Below are 20945 nucleotides of genomic sequence, written 5' to 3' on the forward strand. Positions count from 1 at the left end.
AAATAAAATAAAATAAATTTGACTTCCAAGTTTTAGACAAATAAACTAAATACAAAATAAATAAATAAATTTGACTTCAAAGTTTGAAACAAATAAACTAAATACCAAATAAAATAAAATAAAATAAATTTTACTTCAAAATTTGAGACAAATAAACTAAATACAATAAAAATAAATTTGACTTCAAAGTTTGAGACAAATAAACTAAATACAAAATAAATAAATAAATTTGATTTCAAAGTTTGAAACAAATAAACTAAATACCAAATAAAATAAAATAAAATAAATTTTACTTCAAAATTTGAGACAAATAAACTAAATACAATAAAAATAAATTTGACTTCAAAGTTTGAGACAAATCAACTAAATACAAAAAAAAAAAAAAAAAAAAAATACTTCAAAGTTATTTGGTTACTTTTTTTGTGATGAATGACCATTGATGGGTGCATATGTAACTGACTTCCTGCATGTATTGGTTTTTTTTTTTTTTTTTTTTTTGGTCTTTTTTTTTGGTCTTTTTTTTTTTACTTCAAAGTTTGAGACAAATAAACTAAATACAATAAAAACAAATTTGACTTCAAAATTTGAGACAAATCAACTAAATAAAGTCAAATAAGCTCTAACAGCAAATCCCAAACATCATAGAGTCATGCTCACAGGTCTAGGCTGTTCACCATCAGAGCTGATAGTGTGCGTATTTTGGACTCACACTCTTTTCAGTTTGCTGCTAAATCTTCATCTACCTTGTGCGTAACGCGTAAAAATACGGTCGGTTTTGGTTCAGACGTCTATTTGGAGTAGAAATAACCCCACCGAGACATCCGTGATGGTTTTATTTGATCCAAAGCTACAACGAGTGTTTCTTTAAGTGCGTGTGTGGACTTTTTCCTGCACCGGGTGGGTGATAGGAGGGGTTGCAGAGTGACGCTGTGGCTGCGCCTTGGTGCTGAAGCGGAGCGCTCACCTGCAGATGAGAGAACCGGGGAAACTCGGGGCAGAGCTGCAGCACACTGACGGAGCGCAAAGGAAAGGGACGTAACGCGCATTCTGAGCACAAAGAAGGGGAATTACTCAAATATTTTTTTTGGCGAAGAATCACCGTTCGACCCTCATTCTTCTTGTTCATCGTCCAGGCTGCTTTAGACTCGCTCGTTCGCCACCATGAGAACTGACTTCGCTGTGGTCCTGACAGCAGCCCTGCTTTTGGACACATTCTGGGTGAGTAATTTTTATTTATTTATTTATTTCAAGTATTGCATGTGGTGTATATGCACAGGAGTTGGAAGAGTATAGGATGCAGCATCTCTATGGTACAGCACATATGCGTGTGGAAAGTCATGGAGTGGATTGGGTCCAGTGTCAGTTCAGTTCAGTCCTGCACCACTACCAACACCACCAGTCCGGATTTTTTTTTTTATAAGTATTGATAATTGATTATAATAGGGGAAAGAAAAGGAAAAACTAAGAGGCAAGCATGCTCTGGTCCTATTTCAGGTTTCCTTTGGTCCATCACTGAGCTGCAATAGCCTATAGAAGTTACATCGCTGCACAATTTCTTCGCTCAGGATGAAAAATCCGATTTTTGAACAGAGTCACTTATTTGAACAAAACCCAGCTGTTTATTTATTAGAATTGTGATGCTAAATACGAAGAAAATATATTAAAGTTTCAAGTTGGGAGGTTCTTTTTAACATTTTCTGGTAATTTATCAATAAAATAAATAAATAAATAAAAAATCGGTGCTGGTGGGTTAGTCCAACTCTATCCTGAAATATCCTCCCGTGTTTTTATGATAAGAATAAGGTTACTGAAACACTTCTTTATTTTATTTTTATATTTGTATTAGATTAGATGAGGACATGAGCAGGGACAGTGCGGTTCCTCCTCTCCTTTCCTTTCCTTTCACACTCAGCTTTGGCACAACTGAGTGTCTGCGCACAGTCCCTTCTGCGCCTGTTGTACTAGTGCGGGTCAGTTTGGACAATTTCACCAACAATGAGCACGAAATGCTGTGCGCAAACTTCTGCACACATCATCTACACAGTGCGCGCGCATACACGCATGTACGCACAGACGCGCACATATTCACTGCTCAGTTGTAGACCCACAATGAATTCTGAGTGGAAATTCTGCTGCATTTTTTTTTTTTTTTTTTTTTTTGCAGGTTTTCCCTTAGAAATGTGTGTTTTTATGCTTAACTCAGTCTGGGAACATTACTGATTTAATCTAGTTTGGTTTCTGTATGGATTAAGTTACACATCCCATTTTAGCAGAGACTTTTTTTTTTTTTTTATGAGTAATTAATCAGCATTGGGTCCACTTTCTGTATTAGACTTGTTGAATACATTTGTGCTAAATGCTGTACCATATATCTCTTTTATCCAAGGCTGAGTGCCAAGAAAAGAAATCAATAGAATCCATGTTTATTGATGTTTTAACATTGTATTCTCTTTCTTATAGAGGAATAATGGGGAGCATGCATCCAAAGTTCCCTGCCGAGCTGGCTTCTCACAAAGCTTCTACTCTGTGCTGGTTTCAAGGGATGTACTGCAAGGCCAGGGTATACTTAAAGGTAAGGCCTGTAATTGGCGAGTCAGTACTTTTTCATTTCGTCAAGAAGATTTAAGTGTGAGTAAAAGAGCTCCCCTCTCCGCTCTAAAGCTTGTGGAAGGAAATATGAGTGACAATGCCAGAAGAAGACTTTTTTTTTTTTCAGATTAATGAAGTAGCACTTACTCGTGTGGAACTCTGATGTAAAGACGTAGAGTCTGAAAATACTCCGTTGCTTTTTGTGTTTATAGCTGTGGGTGACGTTAAATATTATAAAGAGCTTTTATAATGGTGAATAGAAAATGCTTGAGTACAGTCAGTAAGGTCAGATTTAATTTTTTTTTTTTTTTTTTTGTAGAAATAAAGCAGCTTAGACAGAAGACATGTTTTCAACAACAGTATGGTATTATTCTACACACCTATACATGATATTATATGTATTTTTTTTATATATATAATACACATATGGTGTTCAAGGACACACTACTTTCTTTTTTCTATTATTGATCCATGTTTAATGTACATTATAAATATGACGTTCATAGGTTTGTGGGTGTGGACCATATGTGTTAAAGATCTTCCTCATCAGTATTAAACTCTTTTGATTATTATCTCTATTGCCGTCACTATTTTTTACGTACTACGCTGTCACACTTCAACGTCTTACCCAGTTGAATGTGTGTTGCTTCAATTACACAGTGAGCCAACCAAGTTTGAGGGCCCGATAGTGCAGGAAATGGAATCGACATCCTGTGTCTAATCTGGCACTGCTCCTGCCAATGTGGGCTAATTGCAATTCTCTATTGATCCCAATGGTTTTTTCTCATAGCTCAGCTAAGCTGCATTGTTTTGCTGTGGGCGCACAATAGCTCTTTTGTGGGTCGACTGTGTCTTCGGCAGCTGCACAGTATATATTTCTCACTCTCCTTAGCAGTGAGAGACCTGGCGGGGATACAGCTGTCTAGACTCTCTCTCTTGAGTGCACACACACACATGCACACACACACACACACACGCACATATACACACACTCGCACAGGTCTTTCAAACTCAGGATACACCGTACAGTAAATTATGATACATTTTCCATTTTGTTGCTTTCTCTCAGTTGTTTTGTGCGCGTCGTTTACTGAAATAATATAAGTCCAAACTAGCGTATGAGTTTGATATTAGTGTTTTATTAACTTTAGTAGATCGTTGCCTGGTTTGAAGTGCATTCGAAACACACAGTCACTGGTAGGAGTTTGCTCACAGAGTGGTAGTGAAGGTTTGAGCCCAGTAGGGGGTGTCAACACAATCACAAACAATCACAGAATGAGCCATCACTGCTGCACAGGAGACATTTATTTCAGAGAGCATTATTTATCTGGTTTGGTCTGAGGGAGATGAAATTGTCTCTGTGTCGTTCACAAATAAACTAATCTTCAGGGTTGTTTTCACTATTAGGAATTCAATTTACTACTAACAATAGATGCTTTAGCCTGATTTCACTTAGTTTTTCTAATCCACACTAAAGCCACCCTCCCACATCCTGTTCTAAGGCCTGATGAGTACACGCCGATAAGTACGCGCTTTAAAATCATGTTAAAAGCATATGGTTTAATTTGAACACTTATCATTTGTTTCCCCTGTGATTCTTTTACGGAAAATGCTCTGACACATTCACAGCTGCAGTGTTGCCTTCATTTGTGTCTGAGAGCACAGCTGCACACACACACACACACACACACTCCCATCATGTGTGATTTACAGAGCTCAAGCAGTTGATTTATAGTTGGTAAGGGTGACACTGGAGGGAGGCAGGAAGCTACTCTGTAAAAGGCTTTAATAATAACATTGTTTAACCCAAAACCGTCAGATGGGGGCAGGAGTAATGACACCCAGTCATGCACACACCCGCTTATGCACACTCACACACACACACAAACATATATATTCATGTTAGCCATCAGGGGACTAATGGGAAGGACAGATCTAGGACCTTGGCTGTGATGGGGAGGATGCCTGGGTTTAGACAGGAGGTCAGAGTGGAGGAGGAGGGTGTTTCATTCCACATTTTATCATTTTGAGTTGCTCTGAAATGTCAAATTTCTTCTAATGTCTAGCTCAGCTGTAACAATAGCCACAGTCACACTGACGATAACACTGTCAAAGACTATAACCGTCCTTCATATTTCCAAAGCATACTTCTTTAACCCTTTCATGCACAAATTATGAAGACCTTAGTCAAGATATTTTTCCTGACTGTTTTTATTCCTCTTTAGGCATGAAAAAACCCCCAAAAACAATGTGATTGAGTTTTTTTTATTTGTTTTTGTTTTTTTTAGGGAGTTACAAATATGTCCACTCAGTTGGACAGCATGCGTTTAATTTTTGAAGCAAAGAAACATGTATTTAAAACCTTATAACAGAAAGTGATATGGAAAACTATGCGATAAAAACATTTTTAATGCTGCTAATCAGATGTTTTTTCACATTTTAACATACCCTAATACAAATTATTACTCACTTCATGAGATAATATTAAAACAAAAAACAAAAAGCAAACAAACAAACAAACAAACAAAAAAACCCTGTTAATTACAGTCTAATAACAATTAGCAATTGGTTTCCACTCATACATGTTAGTGCAGATCAGGTTTATCAAGAACAGCAAAGTTACAGTAATGGTATGAAAGTCAGTTTATGGGATGGTGCATAAGTGTCCTCTGTGTTGGCTGATATGGAACTAAAACATCAAAACCCATGAATATACAAGAGAACAGCTGGAGAATAACTGTCCACTGGAGTGACCACTATGCATGAAAGGGTTAATTCTTAATATTTTGGTTAAAAAAAATAATCGCATCCCACATTAAAATAACGCATATCATTTTCATAAGTCATTTCTTTTCTTGCTTTTCATGCCTACATTTTAATGAATCATCTTTTAAAGAACAGTGAAGCCCACTTAGATCACTTTCCAGAAACTCTTAATATTCCGGCCAACTGAGGAGTTTTCATTAATAAACACAGTCTGTCACATTCATATATAAGTATAAAGTGTCTCTTCTGCATTGTTATTCCTGCTGAGTGAACCGATTCACAGTCTCTTTATGCGGACAACCCCTGCCAGTTACTAAAGTCACATAAAACGAACACTTTGCTACACTATTCTACACAGTTTTTACTGGCTGAAGTTCAAGTTGAGATTTTAAGCGCGGCGTTTGATGGTTGTTTATGAATTTGACTTGCATTTCTTACAGCATCCAATGTGGGTCAGATATAACCTAAAGGAAAGTGCAGGGTTTAAGCCTTGATAAAATGACTTTAGTGGTGAGAGTTCTCGTTCATCTGTGTGTTTTTACTTGCATTAAGTGAGATGATGCCTGATGTCTGGTTTTCATTTGAGCTATTACATATTTTACATCCATTCATTTAAATTCGGTGAATTGTTAAATACAGGGCTCTATACAGTAAAAAAAAAAAAAAAAAAAATGCAGTGTCAATATTTCAAAGTGAAGCTACAGTCGTGGAAAAATCATTAGACCACCTTTGTTTTCTTCAATTTCATGTTCATTTTAATGCCTGGTACAACTAAAGGTACATTTGTTTGGGCAAATATAATGATAACAACAAAAATACCTCATAGTAGTTTAATTTCAGAGCGGATATCTAGCAATTTTCCATCTTTTCTTGATCATAACCAAAATCACTTAAGTTCTTACATCAATATCTGCGTCATTGTACTGCCAATAACAGTGCTTTTAGGCATTCCATGTTTTCTTTTGACTGTTTTAGTCACATGATACACACAGGAGTTAGTACCTGATCGCATAACCATTGTTTTTGATGACTTTTGATGGTCTAATAATTTTTTCCGCATCTGAATTTTAACCTAGATAGAGTATTTTTAGGTCTATGGAGAGTAAACCAGCTCTAACAGTAGAGTTAAAAGTCAGTGTAAAGTTCTGCACAGATGTAGTGTAAAATTCAACTCTACAGAGTGATGATTAGTGCCAGTCAATTGCATTGCATTGTGGGTACTGGACATTTTACTCATTGTGTTCTATTTTATGTGCAGGGGTTCAAGCGGGGGTTTGTGCTAATGTTTATTTAGGTTAATATGTCTGTTTTATGATGTTTATTGGCCTTTTTATGTTTATTTTTTTTATCAATGTGACACCATTAGTCAAACCTGTAGGCAGAATAATGCCTTACCTGATTGTCGCTGTGAAGCTATATTTGCATCACGACTGGGGAGAACTTTGCTCTTTCAAAAGAAAAGCATGTCCTGGGGTGATTGAAACCCATGGAGCAAGCTTACACCCTTCATGACCCCCCTTTCCTTGGGGATCCTTGCAGTTATACGTTGTTATAATTTTAGCATAGGGTGCAAACTGATGAGGAAAATATCACTGCACAACAAAATTTGGAGTAGCGATGGGACTTTTGGCTCTTTGAAGGGAGCTGTTCACTGAAGACTGGCTCTTTTATGTTTTTTGCATTATTTTGAAACACCAATGTTTTAATGACTAAAAGGCTACATGTGATGATTGACATTACATTTTAAAGGTGTTTAATTGGCACTGCAGTAAATATTATCTTACTGTAAAAAAGAATAGTTAGTTCAAATGTGTGGGTTAAATACATGACATGAGAGGTGACATTAGGCAAATGCTGGAATTTGACCAAAAACATCACGGTACATTATGTGGACTAGTCTGTAGCCTAAAAATGAAGAAGAAAAAAAAACTTTTTCTTATGAAATAACATTTTTCTTTGGCTCATTACTCACAGGTGGTCACTCACTCACTGTCAAACTTTTCTCCAGTTTCAACCAGTCTTCCAGCTCCGCCTCCTCCAGTATGTTCACCTCACGCTTCAAACTGTTGTTTTTTTGCTAACTTCTTGCCATGAGACATGCGCATTGCACAAGCACTCTATTTTTTCTTCTCGAATATTCTTCTCCTGCCCAATGCCTCCCCAGTGACGCTAAATTGACAGGCAATCGGACACTCCCTCCTTAAAAAAAAAAAAAAAAAAATGAACGGCTCTTTACAAAGACTCGGTTCCCATCGTTCATTTCAAAGAGCCGTTCAAAAGATTCGATTCATTCGTGAACGTCACATCACTAATTTGGAAGACTTTGAAAGAATAGTTAGTTCAAATGTGTGGGTTAAATACATGACATGAGAGGTGACATTAGGCAAATGCTGGAATTTGACTAAAACATCACGGTACATTATGTGGACTAGTCTGTAGCCTAAAAATGAAGAAGAAAATAAAACGTTTTCTTATGAAATAACATTTTTCTTTGGCTCATTACTCACAGGTGGTCACTCACTCACTCACTGTCAAACTTTTCTCAGGTTTTGACCAGTCTTCCAGCTCCGCCTCCTCCAGTATACTCACCTCACGCTTCAAACTGTTGTTTTTTTGCTAACTTCTTGTCATGAGACATGCGCAGTGTTGTTTTTTTTTCTGCTCAAACATTCTCCTCCTGCCCAATGCCTCCCCAGTGACACTAAATTAACAGGCAATCGGACACTCCCTCCTTAAAAAAAAAAAAATGAACGGCTCTTTACAAAGACTCGGTTCCCATCGTTCATTTCAAAGAGCCGTTCAAAAGATTCGATTCATTCGTCAACGTCACATCACTAATTTGGAGTAAAAATAGCTCTATCAAGTGTAATCATATTACTCTTAACACTATGAAAACATAGTGTTAAATATTTTTACACATTTCATTGTTAATTTTGACACTGAATTGAGTTGAATTAACTCTGAAAATTTGACACTGGCCATAAAGTAAATTTTACTCTACAGAGAAACAGAGTTAAATTCAACTCTCTAAGACAGGGGTGCCCAACCCTGGTCCTCCAGATCTACTATCCTGCATGTTTTAGATGTTCCTTCCATGTATCCAACCCACCTGATGGCTGTTATCAGGCTTGTGCAGAGCTTGATGATAGGCTTATTATTGAATCAGGTGTGTTGGAAGAGGGACACATCTAAAACATGCAGGATAGGAGCTCTTGAGAACCTACTCTAAGAGTTAAATTGACACTGTTTTTTTTACTGTGTACCAGGTTTGGATGACATTAAACACAGTTGCGCTCAAGCTCAATAAACAAAAAAAACAAACAATGGTTATGAAAGTGAGGAGTCGGTTTCGATGTATTGTTAAAATAATTTACAGGTTTGATCTCTTTGATCCTACAACGGTGGTTGTCACTGCGTTGGAGTGTTTTCAGCTACACAGATGAAAGAATATGAGTGGGACTGTGCCAGATAAACAGAACCAGCTAACGTAACTTCATCCCATGCGCCCCTGCATCCCTCTGCTGATTCTGTTCCTGGTAATGAAAGCCAGGGATGGTGGTTTCAGTTCAGTGAGCCCACTCTGCTGACCTTGGACTTTGTTTGGGTTACTGGTGGTTTTGGGCAGCCGTCGCTTCGGGAATGTGTGGCTGTGGTTGCGCGGGTCTGTTTGTGTGTTCAGCATACAGGGATTGAAAGACAGATCTGGTGAATTTGGTGTGTTTTTGTGTGTGTGTGTGTGCTTTTTTTGGACATGTCAGTACCTGAGCTTTAAGGATGCTGACGTCCACAGTGCAGTGCCTCAGAGGGAACTAGAGATTTTCTCTGCAGTCATCACTTTGTTTTTAGAAACTCCACTGAAGCTTGGCTCCATTTTGAAAATTAGATCCCTGTAGTAACTCATCAGCCAGAATGAGTAGCTTGAATGTGTGTATTAAGGTGACCACATGTGTCCTTAACTTTCCCCGTACGGATTGAGATTGCTGTTGTATTTGTAAATACGTTTTCTGAAGCTCTGCAAATGTCTTTTTCTCAAACCTGCACTCTCTCTCACCCTCTCCCACACACACTATGTCCATAACAGTATTCATATGCTGCCTTTCAGTAGGGATTCACAGTTGATGCCATTTAAGTCACCGCCTTCTCTCTTTGACCCAGATCACTCCCCTCATCCTCTAGTGCTACTTTAATTTTTATCATATTTCATCATATTCTGGCTTTGTTTTGCCCACCATGAGAATAAAATGCTCGCTCATTGAGGAGAACTGGTTGCAGTGCTTTGCATTCTGAATAATAATAATAAAAATAAAAATAAAACATTCAGAGTTTTCGCCATCATAAAAGTTCCAAAAATCTGTTCCAGCGGGCTGCCAGCAGGCCTGCAGTTCTGAATCGCACTTGCTTTAGTTGGTAAAACTTTCCTGTTAGGCTTAAGGTAATTTTTAAAAATCCAATAACTGGACCGATACTGCGCTGTAGGCTTTATATTGAGAATATCATTCTACAACCTGAAGTTGCTTTACAGAAAATAGCATTTTCAACCCCAGTTTAGGTCACGTACCTTATTCAATTTGCGAAATCGCTGTGTGGCGTATTAATAATACACCAAGAATGTAAGAGCTATTTATTGTCTTCACTTATTCCCAACATTAGAGCCGACGTACAATCCTCAGTAGTTCATCAGCTGTTGATGTGAGGGCACAAGACTGCTTCCAAGGACCGACTCAGAGGAGCCTGAATAAAAGATGCTACGCCTTTTCACACCTTCCATAGGGATGGACAATACATCAATTTCTTCTTTCCCTTTCACCCTCAAACAGAATTAGATTGTTTTGATATCCTGTTTACCTTTTGCCCTAAATCTCATGACACTCAGCCTGCAGTGTTATCTGGGTCGATACAAGACAGGCATTCTCATGGAGATTAGACATCGTTGGAATTTCGCCGCCTTTGTTTCTTTCTGTTTCTGGCCAAATTAGTATCATTGTTTTCTCAGTCTTTATTAGTTTTGCATCATCATATCTTACTTTATTCTTCTCTAATCTCTTACTTTACACTCTCTATCTTCCGTTCTCTTGTATTGTTTTAATCAATCATGTTTGATATCTGCAACCCCCCTTCAATAAAACTGTCTAATCTCTGTTCTAATGCAAAATAACAACGCAAATCCTTTTTCTTCCTTCACCATCTGTTTGAAACATTACATGGTTTATGGCAATTTTTTTTTTTTTTTAGTTAGCATATTCAGTCACGGTGACAGGCCCAGACACATCAGTTTTCCATGGTTATTAATTACAGAAATGCTTGAGCCTGACATTTGTTGGATGTCTTATGACGTGGTGAAGAAACTAGACACTCTTAACATGGTGCTTTATGCTCTTCAGGCCAAAGGCTAATCTGACCTCAGGGAGCTGTAACAAAAAGCCAGCTGACATTTATTTACTTAATGTGTAACCTCAGGCCTGTTGTACAATGTGTTCAATAGTTTTAAAGAATTGTACGTGGCTCGTACAGATGATTTAGTCGCACGGTTGAGGCGTAGACATGAGTAGTTTATGAGATAAGCACAGGAGGTGATGGGGAGACACCTGCAGGATTTGGTTTTGATTAATGCTGTTAGGTTTGGGAACCCCTGGTGTGGAATGGTTTTATGCTTTTGTGTATATAATGTGTGCAGGCTGTGGTTGAATGTGCTCTGTGCATTGGAATACTTGTGCAGCCCTATGTGCATAGTGTGTTTCCTCCAGGTTTTTCCAAGCTGGTCATTAGAAAGACAAGCAGGAGAGAATGAGAGAAGAAGAAAGCAAGCAGGTGGAGGCCATTATTTTTTAATGAGATTTTTGACATCTTCTCCTTTTGTTTTGAGAGAAGGGACAAAGGAGCCAGAGAGGGAGGGAGGGAGGAGAGTGGGTGAAAAAAAAAAAAAAAATGGAGACTTCCTGCAGATTGAGACACTCTGCAGTATGTGTGAACTCTGCGTCCCTGTCATCTGCTCGCAACATTAAGAGACCTCCTGCCTTGGCATGATGGCTCTTCTGGGGTCCTCCAGGACCAAGGTTATGGCCCTCCTGAAGACATTAAACCCGTTTAAATACTTTGCTCAGACTCCAGCTCTTTAATGCACAGATGGCCAGTATGGGCTATGAAGGCTGTGAGATGACAAGGGGACACTCCGAGCTCCCTGTCTGCCTCTTTCTCCCCCTCTTTCTTTTCTTCTCTCTTTCATGTACACACATTCGAAGGCACGGGTGTACGTTTTGTCTGTGGTTGGGAGGTTTTTTTTGTTTTTTTTTTTTGTTACTCGTGTCAGATTGAGACTGCTTTTGTCGGAAGGTGTCCCTGCTGTCTTTGGTGAAATAGTTTGTCATCAGGTGTGATGCAAGACGCTCCCAGGGCTGTTCTTTTGCTGGAATGTGGTGGACAGGGATTATACCAGCAGGATAACGATAAGCCTACAAGGCTGTTTTCTCTTTGCTTGAGAGTCACACTGACCATGTCCTTCAGCTAGGCTACTGTCAGAGAGGGGGGGTGAAACGGTGGGTGAAGTAGAGGGAGAATGATGCCTTTTCCCAACAGGGTAGGGGAGGAATTGTGAGATAAGGCGCTGTATCCTGAAGCAGCAACCATTATTATATTTATATATTTACTGTGTCACTCACAGTCTTCGTACATTCATGCAAACTCACACACAAACACAAACACCAAGAAACACAGAAACCTTGTTGTGCACTCTAAAGCAAACATAATCCAGATTTTCTCTCCCAGGCCGCCCACTATACCAGTATAGCTTTGGCTTGTGTCCCAACACTGTGGTGTCTTCCTGCCCACTCGTTCCCAACTCCTCCACAGCCTCTGTTTGGTCATGGCATCATTTTAATTACAGTCTAATTGATTCAGTTAGAAATGGAGCCTCTGCAAAGGTAACCAATGAAGTGATGATTCAGCTGTTACGGCTTCATCGCTTTTTCATTTGTTGGTGTGCTGCGATAAAGACAGGCTACAGTAACGCAGGGACAAGGGCTGCTGTTGGAAATGCTTATATTCGTCGTATTTCAACTTTCAATTTGTATTTGTGTTGCTCCGAGCAAATTTAAAATGTTCAATCTCCGTTTTAATGGCTGTTTTTTTTTCCCTCATAAGTCTTTGCCAATGGCCTGGCTTGTAACAAAAGTTTTAAAGTTATACACTTGATCTGCACCAATTGTTATAATAGGGCCTTGCAGTGATATAAAAATGAAATGTAGTTGAGCGTCTTCACCTTTAACCCAAACCTCCATTATATCCCTACTTCGGTTTCCTGAAACTTAAATGAGATCATTACAGTTAATTAAAGAAAGTTCTGTCTATTTCTCAGCCTCTTTTAATCAATTGGCAGAAGCGTATGATGTCTCTTAGAATGTGGGCAGGACAAATCCATGAGCGTTACAGCCTCATATACTATTCCCTCTGCTTGGAAATCCCTCGTCTTTGTTAAGGAAGGATGAAACGAAGGATGGAAGCCCTCAGAAGACATGGCTGTCTGGTAGTCACTAATTGTGTCCTGAACTCCCTGTGAATGTTCCCATTAAGTTCTTAAGTTCAGCACACAGTCGAATCATCGCCTCTGAACAAGGAAGTCATGCATGAACACAGGGGACACAGGGAGATGAGTTGGGGGTCAACAAACAGAGTGCCAGTAATGTTAATTAATCAGAAGACAATGATGAGTCCCATGGCGTCTGAGCCTACGCTATTCAACAGGCTCAAAGCTAATAAAGGCTAACAAAGGGCCTTCCACAGGAGCGCTGGTCTTTGCAAACAGTATCTCACGATTCATGTCAAGATAAATGTTGGCTTTTTGAGGAAATGTATTGATTTTCCCACTGGGGTAAAAAAAAAAAAAAAAAAAGAAAAAACATTTTTTTTTTTTTTTCTTGGTTAATTAATGTCAAACCATAGCAAATTATTCTGTCTGTTGGCCATTAATATTCTATCTTAACTAATTATTAGTTGACTAATTAACCGGTTGTCCTGGCAACTGGCTACTTGATGAATACCAGCATCGTAGGGGTGTAAAGTGTAATTTCAAATTTGTAGTATATATATTAGGCTGTTATCCGTTAGTGTGCCTAAATTCAGTTTTTAGATGTGTTATGACAGTTTTATCCATTAATCTGTTTTTCACATGTAAAAAAAAATTGGTAAATTGTTTTTTAATGTTCAGTTTTTGAAAGAAATCAGTTTATTGTTGTTAAATGTATGATTAGCTCGAATACAGTTTAATATTTGGTTCATGACTTGAAACAGTTTATTATAATAATATTCCCACAGTGTTGTAACACACAGCTGTCTGTTATGGGTGTACTATTAAAAGCTCTTACTAACTTAGTACATTTAAGTGTATAGTCTATCCACGTTCAGATCAGTGAACCAACAGATGTCAGGTGCCTCGTTCTCAGGGGAGTTCAAGTCATTCTCAGGGATGATTCATCCCATTTCTTCAAGGGCAGCGCTGTGACTAACATAGTGTTATTCAGAAAACACTCTGTCTTAGCTGTCCAAACTAGCTTGTCTACATTGTCTTATTTGTGTACAGTTTTATCCTTTCATATGGACCAGGTTACACAAGGATCAAAATGTTAATGAATTACATAGAATACCTGTGTTTTCTACTCTTGTATATAATATACTGTGATTAATGAAAAAAAAAAAAAAACAACTTTACTAAACTCATGGCTGAGGTAGAGTTGGGCATTGACATTTTGCAATCACCAAATCACCCAAAATTCTGAAATTTCTGTGACATACATTTATGGGCGCTGAACAATAGTTCATAACCATTTGGTTAAAGTATACACAGTTACATTGAGTAACAATGTAAACCAAGCTTTAATGTCTAAAATTAACTTCCCTGTAGAGTAAAAAAAATCTGAATATAAATGAAAGTGTAAGCGTTAAAATTACAGTTATGAATTGACTGATTGGGCAGCTGAGTGGATCTTACAGCAGAGTACAATAAAGCTGCAATGCCTGATAGTTTTTTTAGGACCATTAGGGGAAAAAAATCTATCATTATATTCCAGCTTGTTATAATTCAAGTGGTCTGACAGAACATGAGATTTAAGCATCTACTCCTTGCCTGTTTTTCTAAGGTGTAGAAAATCTCCCCTGTGTCCCAGACTTTGACACAGGCGTTTTGTCCAGGTAGAGGGGGTCAAATAAAAGGCCCAGCCCTGGACCCCCTTCAGTTTGCTTATCAGCCTCATGTTGGAGTGGATGATGCTGTCATCTACTGCTGCAGCGGGCCCACACAGGGCACTGGGAGGATCATGTTCTTTGATTTCTCCAGTGCCTTTCACACCATTCAGCCCTTTCTGATGAGTGGGAAGCTGCTCAGGGTGGGTGTCAGCTCCACCACTGTCTCCTGGATTACTGATTACTTGTCTGACAAGCACCAGTTTTTGTGGCTGGGGAGCTCCCTGTCTGACACTGTGGACAGTAATGTGGGGTCCCCACTGGGGACTTTCTCCATCTCTGTTCACTCCGTACACCTCTGACCTCCAGTCCAGCTCTGGGTCCTGCCACCTGCTGAAGTTCTCTGATGACTCTGCAGTGGGTGGGTGTGTTAGAGATGGATGGGAGGTGGTGTACAGGACACTGATTGCAGACTTTGTGGAGTGGTCCCAGGCTAACCACCTGCTCCTGAATGTGGACAAGACCAAGGAGATGTTGGTGGACTTCAGGAGGAAGAGGACACCAGTAGAGCCCATCACCATCCAGGACCAGGAGGTGGAACTTGTGGATCACTATGAGTACCTGGGAGTCCATTGCCGCATTTCCACTGTGTGGTACTGACTCGACTCGACTCGGCCTTTTTGCGTTTCCATTACGAAAAAGGACCTGGAATCTGGTACCCGGTACTAGTTTTTTGGGATCACCTCCACCGAGGTTCCAAGCGATACTAAACTGTGACGTATAACACTGCAGACCACTGATTGGTCAGACAGTTTTCTCTGTGACCCGCCATTTGACAAAAAACAGATGCAGAAGTTGACAGTTAATACCATACCATACCAACTTTATTTATAAAGCACTTTAAGAACTTTACAGCTGGCCAAAGTGCCGTACACCAAACATAAAACAAGGGATTAAATAAGGAAATAAAACTAGTGGTAACACAGGGTGTTAAGTGGGCTAAGAACAACAAAATACAACCATCATAAAAACAAAGACAAATTAAAATCTGTTAAAAACAGCATAAAAAAACAGACATGTCACTCACTGATTAAAAGCTAATGAGAAAAAGTGCGTTTTTAGATGTGATTTAAAGACAGGCAGAGACTGAGCCTGTCTAATAACTAAGGGCGACAACAGAAAAGGTCCCCACGAAGCTTCTTTTTAGTTTTTGGAACCACAAGCTGCAGCTGATCTGCCGACCTGAGAGCACGAGGGGGGGGGCGTAGAGGTGGATCAGGTCAGACAGGTAGGAGGGGGCAAGGCCATTCAAACATTTAAAAACAAACAGAAGAATTTTAAAATCAACTCTAAAACGCACTGGTAACCAATTGAGTGAAGCTAAAACCGGTGAAATATGTTGATGTTCCTGTGTCCCTGTTAGAATTGCCTTTATTGTCATTTGACAGTACAGAGTACATCAAACGAAATTGAGTTAAAGCCGAGCTGCAGCATTTTGGACCAGCTGCAGTCGGGAAAGTGCATTTTCACTCAGCCCGGCATAAAGTGCATTACAATAGTCAAGTCTAGTAGTTACAAAAGCATGGATCACAGTTTCAAACAGATCCCTGGGCAGAACAGATTTTACTTTTACAAGCTGTCTTAAGTGAAAGAAACTGGACTGGACCACACCACTAATTTGTTGGTCGAGTTTAAGATTGGGGTAAATGTAGCGGTACATTAATCCACATGATAACAGCCCAAAACTACACCATGGTTGGTCGAAGAGATTCAGTCTTTGGTAGCTGACGTAAAAATTCAGACGAGACAACACGCAACGAGCGAGTTTATCAGCAACTCTCTGAACAGACGACACGGAAATAACACGCCGCATCGCTATGACGTCCAGGTACTGTAAAGTCAGTAGTATCCTGTAATGGAAATGGTCTCCAGGAATACTGAGTTGAGCCGAGCCGAGTCGAGCTGGTTCCATGAAGTGGAAACGCGGCACATGTGAACTGCAGACTGGACTGGAGGGACAACAGTGATGCCGTGTATAAGAAAGGCATGAGAAGACTTTACTACCAGCATTCTACCAGATCTTCTACTAGTCTGTGGTTGCTAGTGCCCTGTGCTTTGCTGTGGTCAGCTGAGGGAGCAGCATCAGTGTCAGTAAGACGGTCATCAGTCGGATCAACAAACTGATCCGAAAAGCAGTACACGTTATTGGCAGTGACATGGAGATGTTTGAGTCAGTGAGGGACAGGAGGACACTGGACAAGCTGCTCTCCATCATGGACAATTCTGTACACCCTCTTCACCGGACCATAGAGGGTCAGCGGAGCTCTTTTTCCAACAGATTGATCCAGCTCTGCTGTCACAACGAGCAGTACTGGAGTTCATTCACACTGTTTTCCATCCACCTGTACAACCACTCACCCAACAGATGATTCATACATTCACATTACTGCACCTTAGTCATACCTCTGTGGATATAGGCTATATTTACTTCCATTTTCCTGTTTGTACAAATGCACATCTTCTGTTGTTTTCTGCTTTATTAGTGTGTTCTATTTATATTATGTAATGGTTTTTTTTTATCTCTTCACACTTACTTTCCTTTTTTTTTTTGGCTGGTGTTTTTTCAAGCGTGTTTTTATATGCATCCAAGCTACTGTGACCAAGTAATTTCCCTTGTGGATCAGTAAGGTTTTGTCTATGCCTATGCCAATGTCTGTTCCTATGTCTATGTACTATTTATTTATTTTTTGTTGTTTTTTTAGGATTGTCATTGATGTACATGCATACTAAACTGTTCACTATTAACGACTAAAAGAAACTGTCCTAGGCAGGTTGGTGTAGCTGTGGCAGCAGTTATCATGGACTGTTAATAAGTTGCAAATATTCAATCAGTCAGTGAGCATTTGCCCTCCAGTGAGTCAGGAATACATGCATTCATAAATGAATTACATGATTGTTGAATGTCGAGATACAGCGGAAGCCATCGTGTTAAAATTGGGCGTGTTGCACATCCACTGCAGAGGTTACTGCAGTTATTTCATATGTACAGGGTGGGGAAGCAAAATTTACAATATTTTGAGGCAGGGATTGAAAGACAGTGTATGACCAATTAGTTTATTGACAGTCATGAGAATTTATTTGCCACAAGAAAATTTACATAATAGAAAATGTTTTTATTCTATGTGTCCTCCTTCTTTCTCAATAACTGCCTTCACACGCTTCCTGAAACTTGCACAAGTGTTCCTCAAATATTCAGGTGACAACTTCTCCCATTCTTCTTTAATAGTATCTTCCAGACTTTCTCGTAATAGTTTTGCTCATAGTCATTCTCTTCTTTACATTATAAACAGTCTTTATGGACACTCCAACTATTTTTGAAATCTCCTTTGGTGTGACGAGTGCATTCAGCAAATCACACACTCTTTGACGTTTGCTTTCCTGATTACTCATATGGGCAAAAGTTTCTGAAAAAGTATGGATAATAGTGTTAGGTATGATTATGACATCAATATATGTTTGGTTTCAAAACAACTGACGTAGTACCTGCTGAGAAAAAACAACTAAATGTTCATTGTAAATTTTGCTTCCCCACCCTGTACATCAAAAAGACCATCACTGTTTTGCGCCTGGAATGTTCGCCCCTTTTCCTAACAATTTTTTTTCTTTGTATACAGAGATTTACAGAATCTAGTAATCTTATCAGGAATAGTTGAGCACTTATGTCCTACTCAGAGAATCGCAAATATGTAGAGTATGCATAACATTCTACGATTGAACATGAAGGCTACACATCTGTTTTTATACTTTGTATGCTTTTACTCTGACATTCTATACAACTCTTAGCCGGGAGATGAATGCTGACAATTGGAATGTGACACTGTACCATTTGTCTGTCTAAAAGGCTAAAATGACTTGTAATACCATTGGTCTCCATGACTAAATGTAGGCTACCGAGGCAGTCGTTTCAAGCCTTGGGACCAACACGCTTTTAAAAGCAGACTGGCCAGAATCCTTTCTTCTTGCTCTCCCTATCTGTCTATTGTCTTTTTCAGCACATCAGAGGAAGAGCCAAAGAGCGAGGGTAATAAAAGGCCCCGCTTTTTCTCCTCCGGGCCTGGGAGAATGTAGAGAAGCAGATAAGTTGTCTAGCTCTGAGTCTGAGAATGATCAAAAACAAAGTGAATCCTGTGGCCGCTGAGGGAACAAGCTGCTGCGAGGGAGCAAAGGAAAGACGGGAAGGGAAGAGGGAAGAAGGAGCAATGATGGTGGAGGAGAAAGGCTGGAGGAAGGGCTCATAAGAGAAGACAGCATTTGCTCTTTTCGGGGTAGAACGAGGTTATACAGGTTGGCAGATATGCTGCTGTCTGTGCTCTAAGCCAGGACTAGGATGGACAGAAAGATGGGTTTGCTCTGTACCGTTAAACATTTATAAACTATGTAGCAGAACGTAGGTGGCCTCACGGTTTATGATTGACATATTGTTGGCGTTACAGTATAGAGGAGATCATAAATATTTTACTGTCCTTCTGCGGACCATGCCGAGGCAAAAGGTTAGGTACACACAGTTTATTATTGTACATGTATGCACTTTTATACATATAATTATGCATATACATTATTGTCTTTCCCTGGAGCCAAGAGGAAAGGCCCCGGTTTGGAGGAAAGCAAGGGGGTGATTATCCTAAACACAGAAATGAAAGGATTACAAAGTGATGTTGTAATCCAGCTGTCAATCCCACACCTCATTAGCAAACATGGGTTTCAGAACCAGTGAGGTAAGCAGCGAACAGAGGGGCAGGGTGGGTTAGGGTGGGGGAATAGTCAGGGGATATGGATTGTTCAAGTGGGAGGGGAAAGGAACTGAGTAAGGGAGGATTGATGAGGATATAGAAGATTGGGATAAAGAGGAAACCTTAAAAAGGAGGAAAGGGGAAGGGGTATTGGGCCCACTGTTTTGCTCTGGGGGTTCTTCTGATTTTTTTTTTTTTTTTTTTTTTTTTAAACCTTTCATCTGTCTTTCCTCCTCTCTTCTTCCTCACTATACTTCTCCACCCCAACAGCAGCAGCAACAAAAGCAGATGCAGGGAGCACTAGCCATGTCAGTCACGTTGCAAATCCACAGTTCTGCTTGTAATTCCCCGATTAATTAAGAACAGTGATTTGTTAATTTAATTGTAGGTGTTGGGTCGTTTTTTTTTTTTTTTTGTTTTTTTTTTCATCCCCATCTCCCTTGCTTTCTTCTCCTGCTTGCTCCCTCTCATCCTCTTGGCAGGCTAATTTGCCCTGCAGCTTTGAGGAGGGGAAATGAAAGGTATAGCAGAGGAAGCCTTCAGATGGTTTATTAAGAATTGATTTGCTACAGTAGCAGTGAGACAGACCATAGGGAGATACATGCTGATGTGCCTCCCAGGCAGACACCCCCAAGCTTAGGGGGGGGGGGGGGGGGGGGAAGACAGCAAGAGGGTGTAGGAGGAAAGGGGGATTATTATAATATTGTCTGGATGCCATCACTGAGTGTATGTCAGGACCGCTGCTGACTTCACTGGTACTAAACCTACACAATATTGAAAAAATAAATAAATAAATTACACGTTATCCTTTTTGCTAAGTTGTGGGGGCTGTAACCTACATATGCAAAGGTGGGGTCACCACTTCATTGCTTGCACATAACATCAAAATCACAATCGTTCCAAGTTATGGTTACCTGTTATATCGATTAAGGTGCAAAACTTTGGACTTTGGGAGGAACGTGAGGTGAACATGGGTTTGAACCAGGGTCGTCTTAAGCAGCCTGGCAAGGTCGGTGACACAAGTCTGGTTGGTGTGTTCTGAGCTGTCATTAATGCAGTCGCCAATCTTTTCAGCCGATTCAGACTAATCTGAGTGGTGGAGGGATAGCCCTTGACTAGTGAATCAGTGGACGAGAAGTTTACATGTGAATACAGCTATGACAATGTACTTCAAATTATTATTGTCTTCTATAGTAGAGGCCATTCACTGCTCATGTCGTATCTGAATAAGTGCCAGTCAGTGTTGTCTATGGACTTCATTCACGCCATGAAGTGAGCACTGTTAGCAAAGTACGATTTCTCCTTTTCTCCTGTAACATCTTTCTTCGACGACGCCCAAAAGCTGACAACACCAGTATGTTCTTATTACTAGCCATCCATTCAACAAGTACAACAACTAGAATAGCGCAGACCTCAATCAAGGCAGATCAGCCCCCCCCCCCCCCGATCACCACCAAAATTTTGTCATTTTTTCCCTTGTGCCAGTATCAACATTTCCTGAAAATTTCATCAAAATCCATCCATAACTGTTTGAGTTATCTTGCTAACAGACAAACCCAGATGAAAACATAACCTCCGCCGTTCCTTGGCAGAGGTAACAACAACCCTTCTTGACTACTCAACACTCTC

The 20945-nt window shown here is 39.7% G+C and overlaps 1 protein-coding gene across 1 annotated transcript in view; it reads left to right on the forward strand.

The window, feature by feature from the left end:
* The first annotated feature begins 951 nt into the window (after positions 1 to 951).
* The window catches only part of LOC115422188 (cadherin-4-like), a 453088-nt gene continuing 433094 nt past the window's right edge, over positions 952 to 20945 (forward strand). Inside the window, exons 1-2 of the mRNA XM_030138325.1 lie at positions 952 to 1218; positions 2461 to 2572. Of these exons, the coding sequence (XP_029994185.1) occupies positions 1162 to 1218; positions 2461 to 2572 (169 nt within the window). The 5' untranslated portion in view covers positions 952 to 1161. The remainder of the gene's footprint in view (positions 1219 to 2460; positions 2573 to 20945) is intronic.

The sequence above is a fragment of the Sphaeramia orbicularis genome, chromosome 7, assembly GCF_902148855.1.
Source record: "Sphaeramia orbicularis chromosome 7, fSphaOr1.1, whole genome shotgun sequence".
Lineage (NCBI taxonomy): Eukaryota > Metazoa > Chordata > Actinopteri > Kurtiformes > Apogonidae > Sphaeramia > Sphaeramia orbicularis.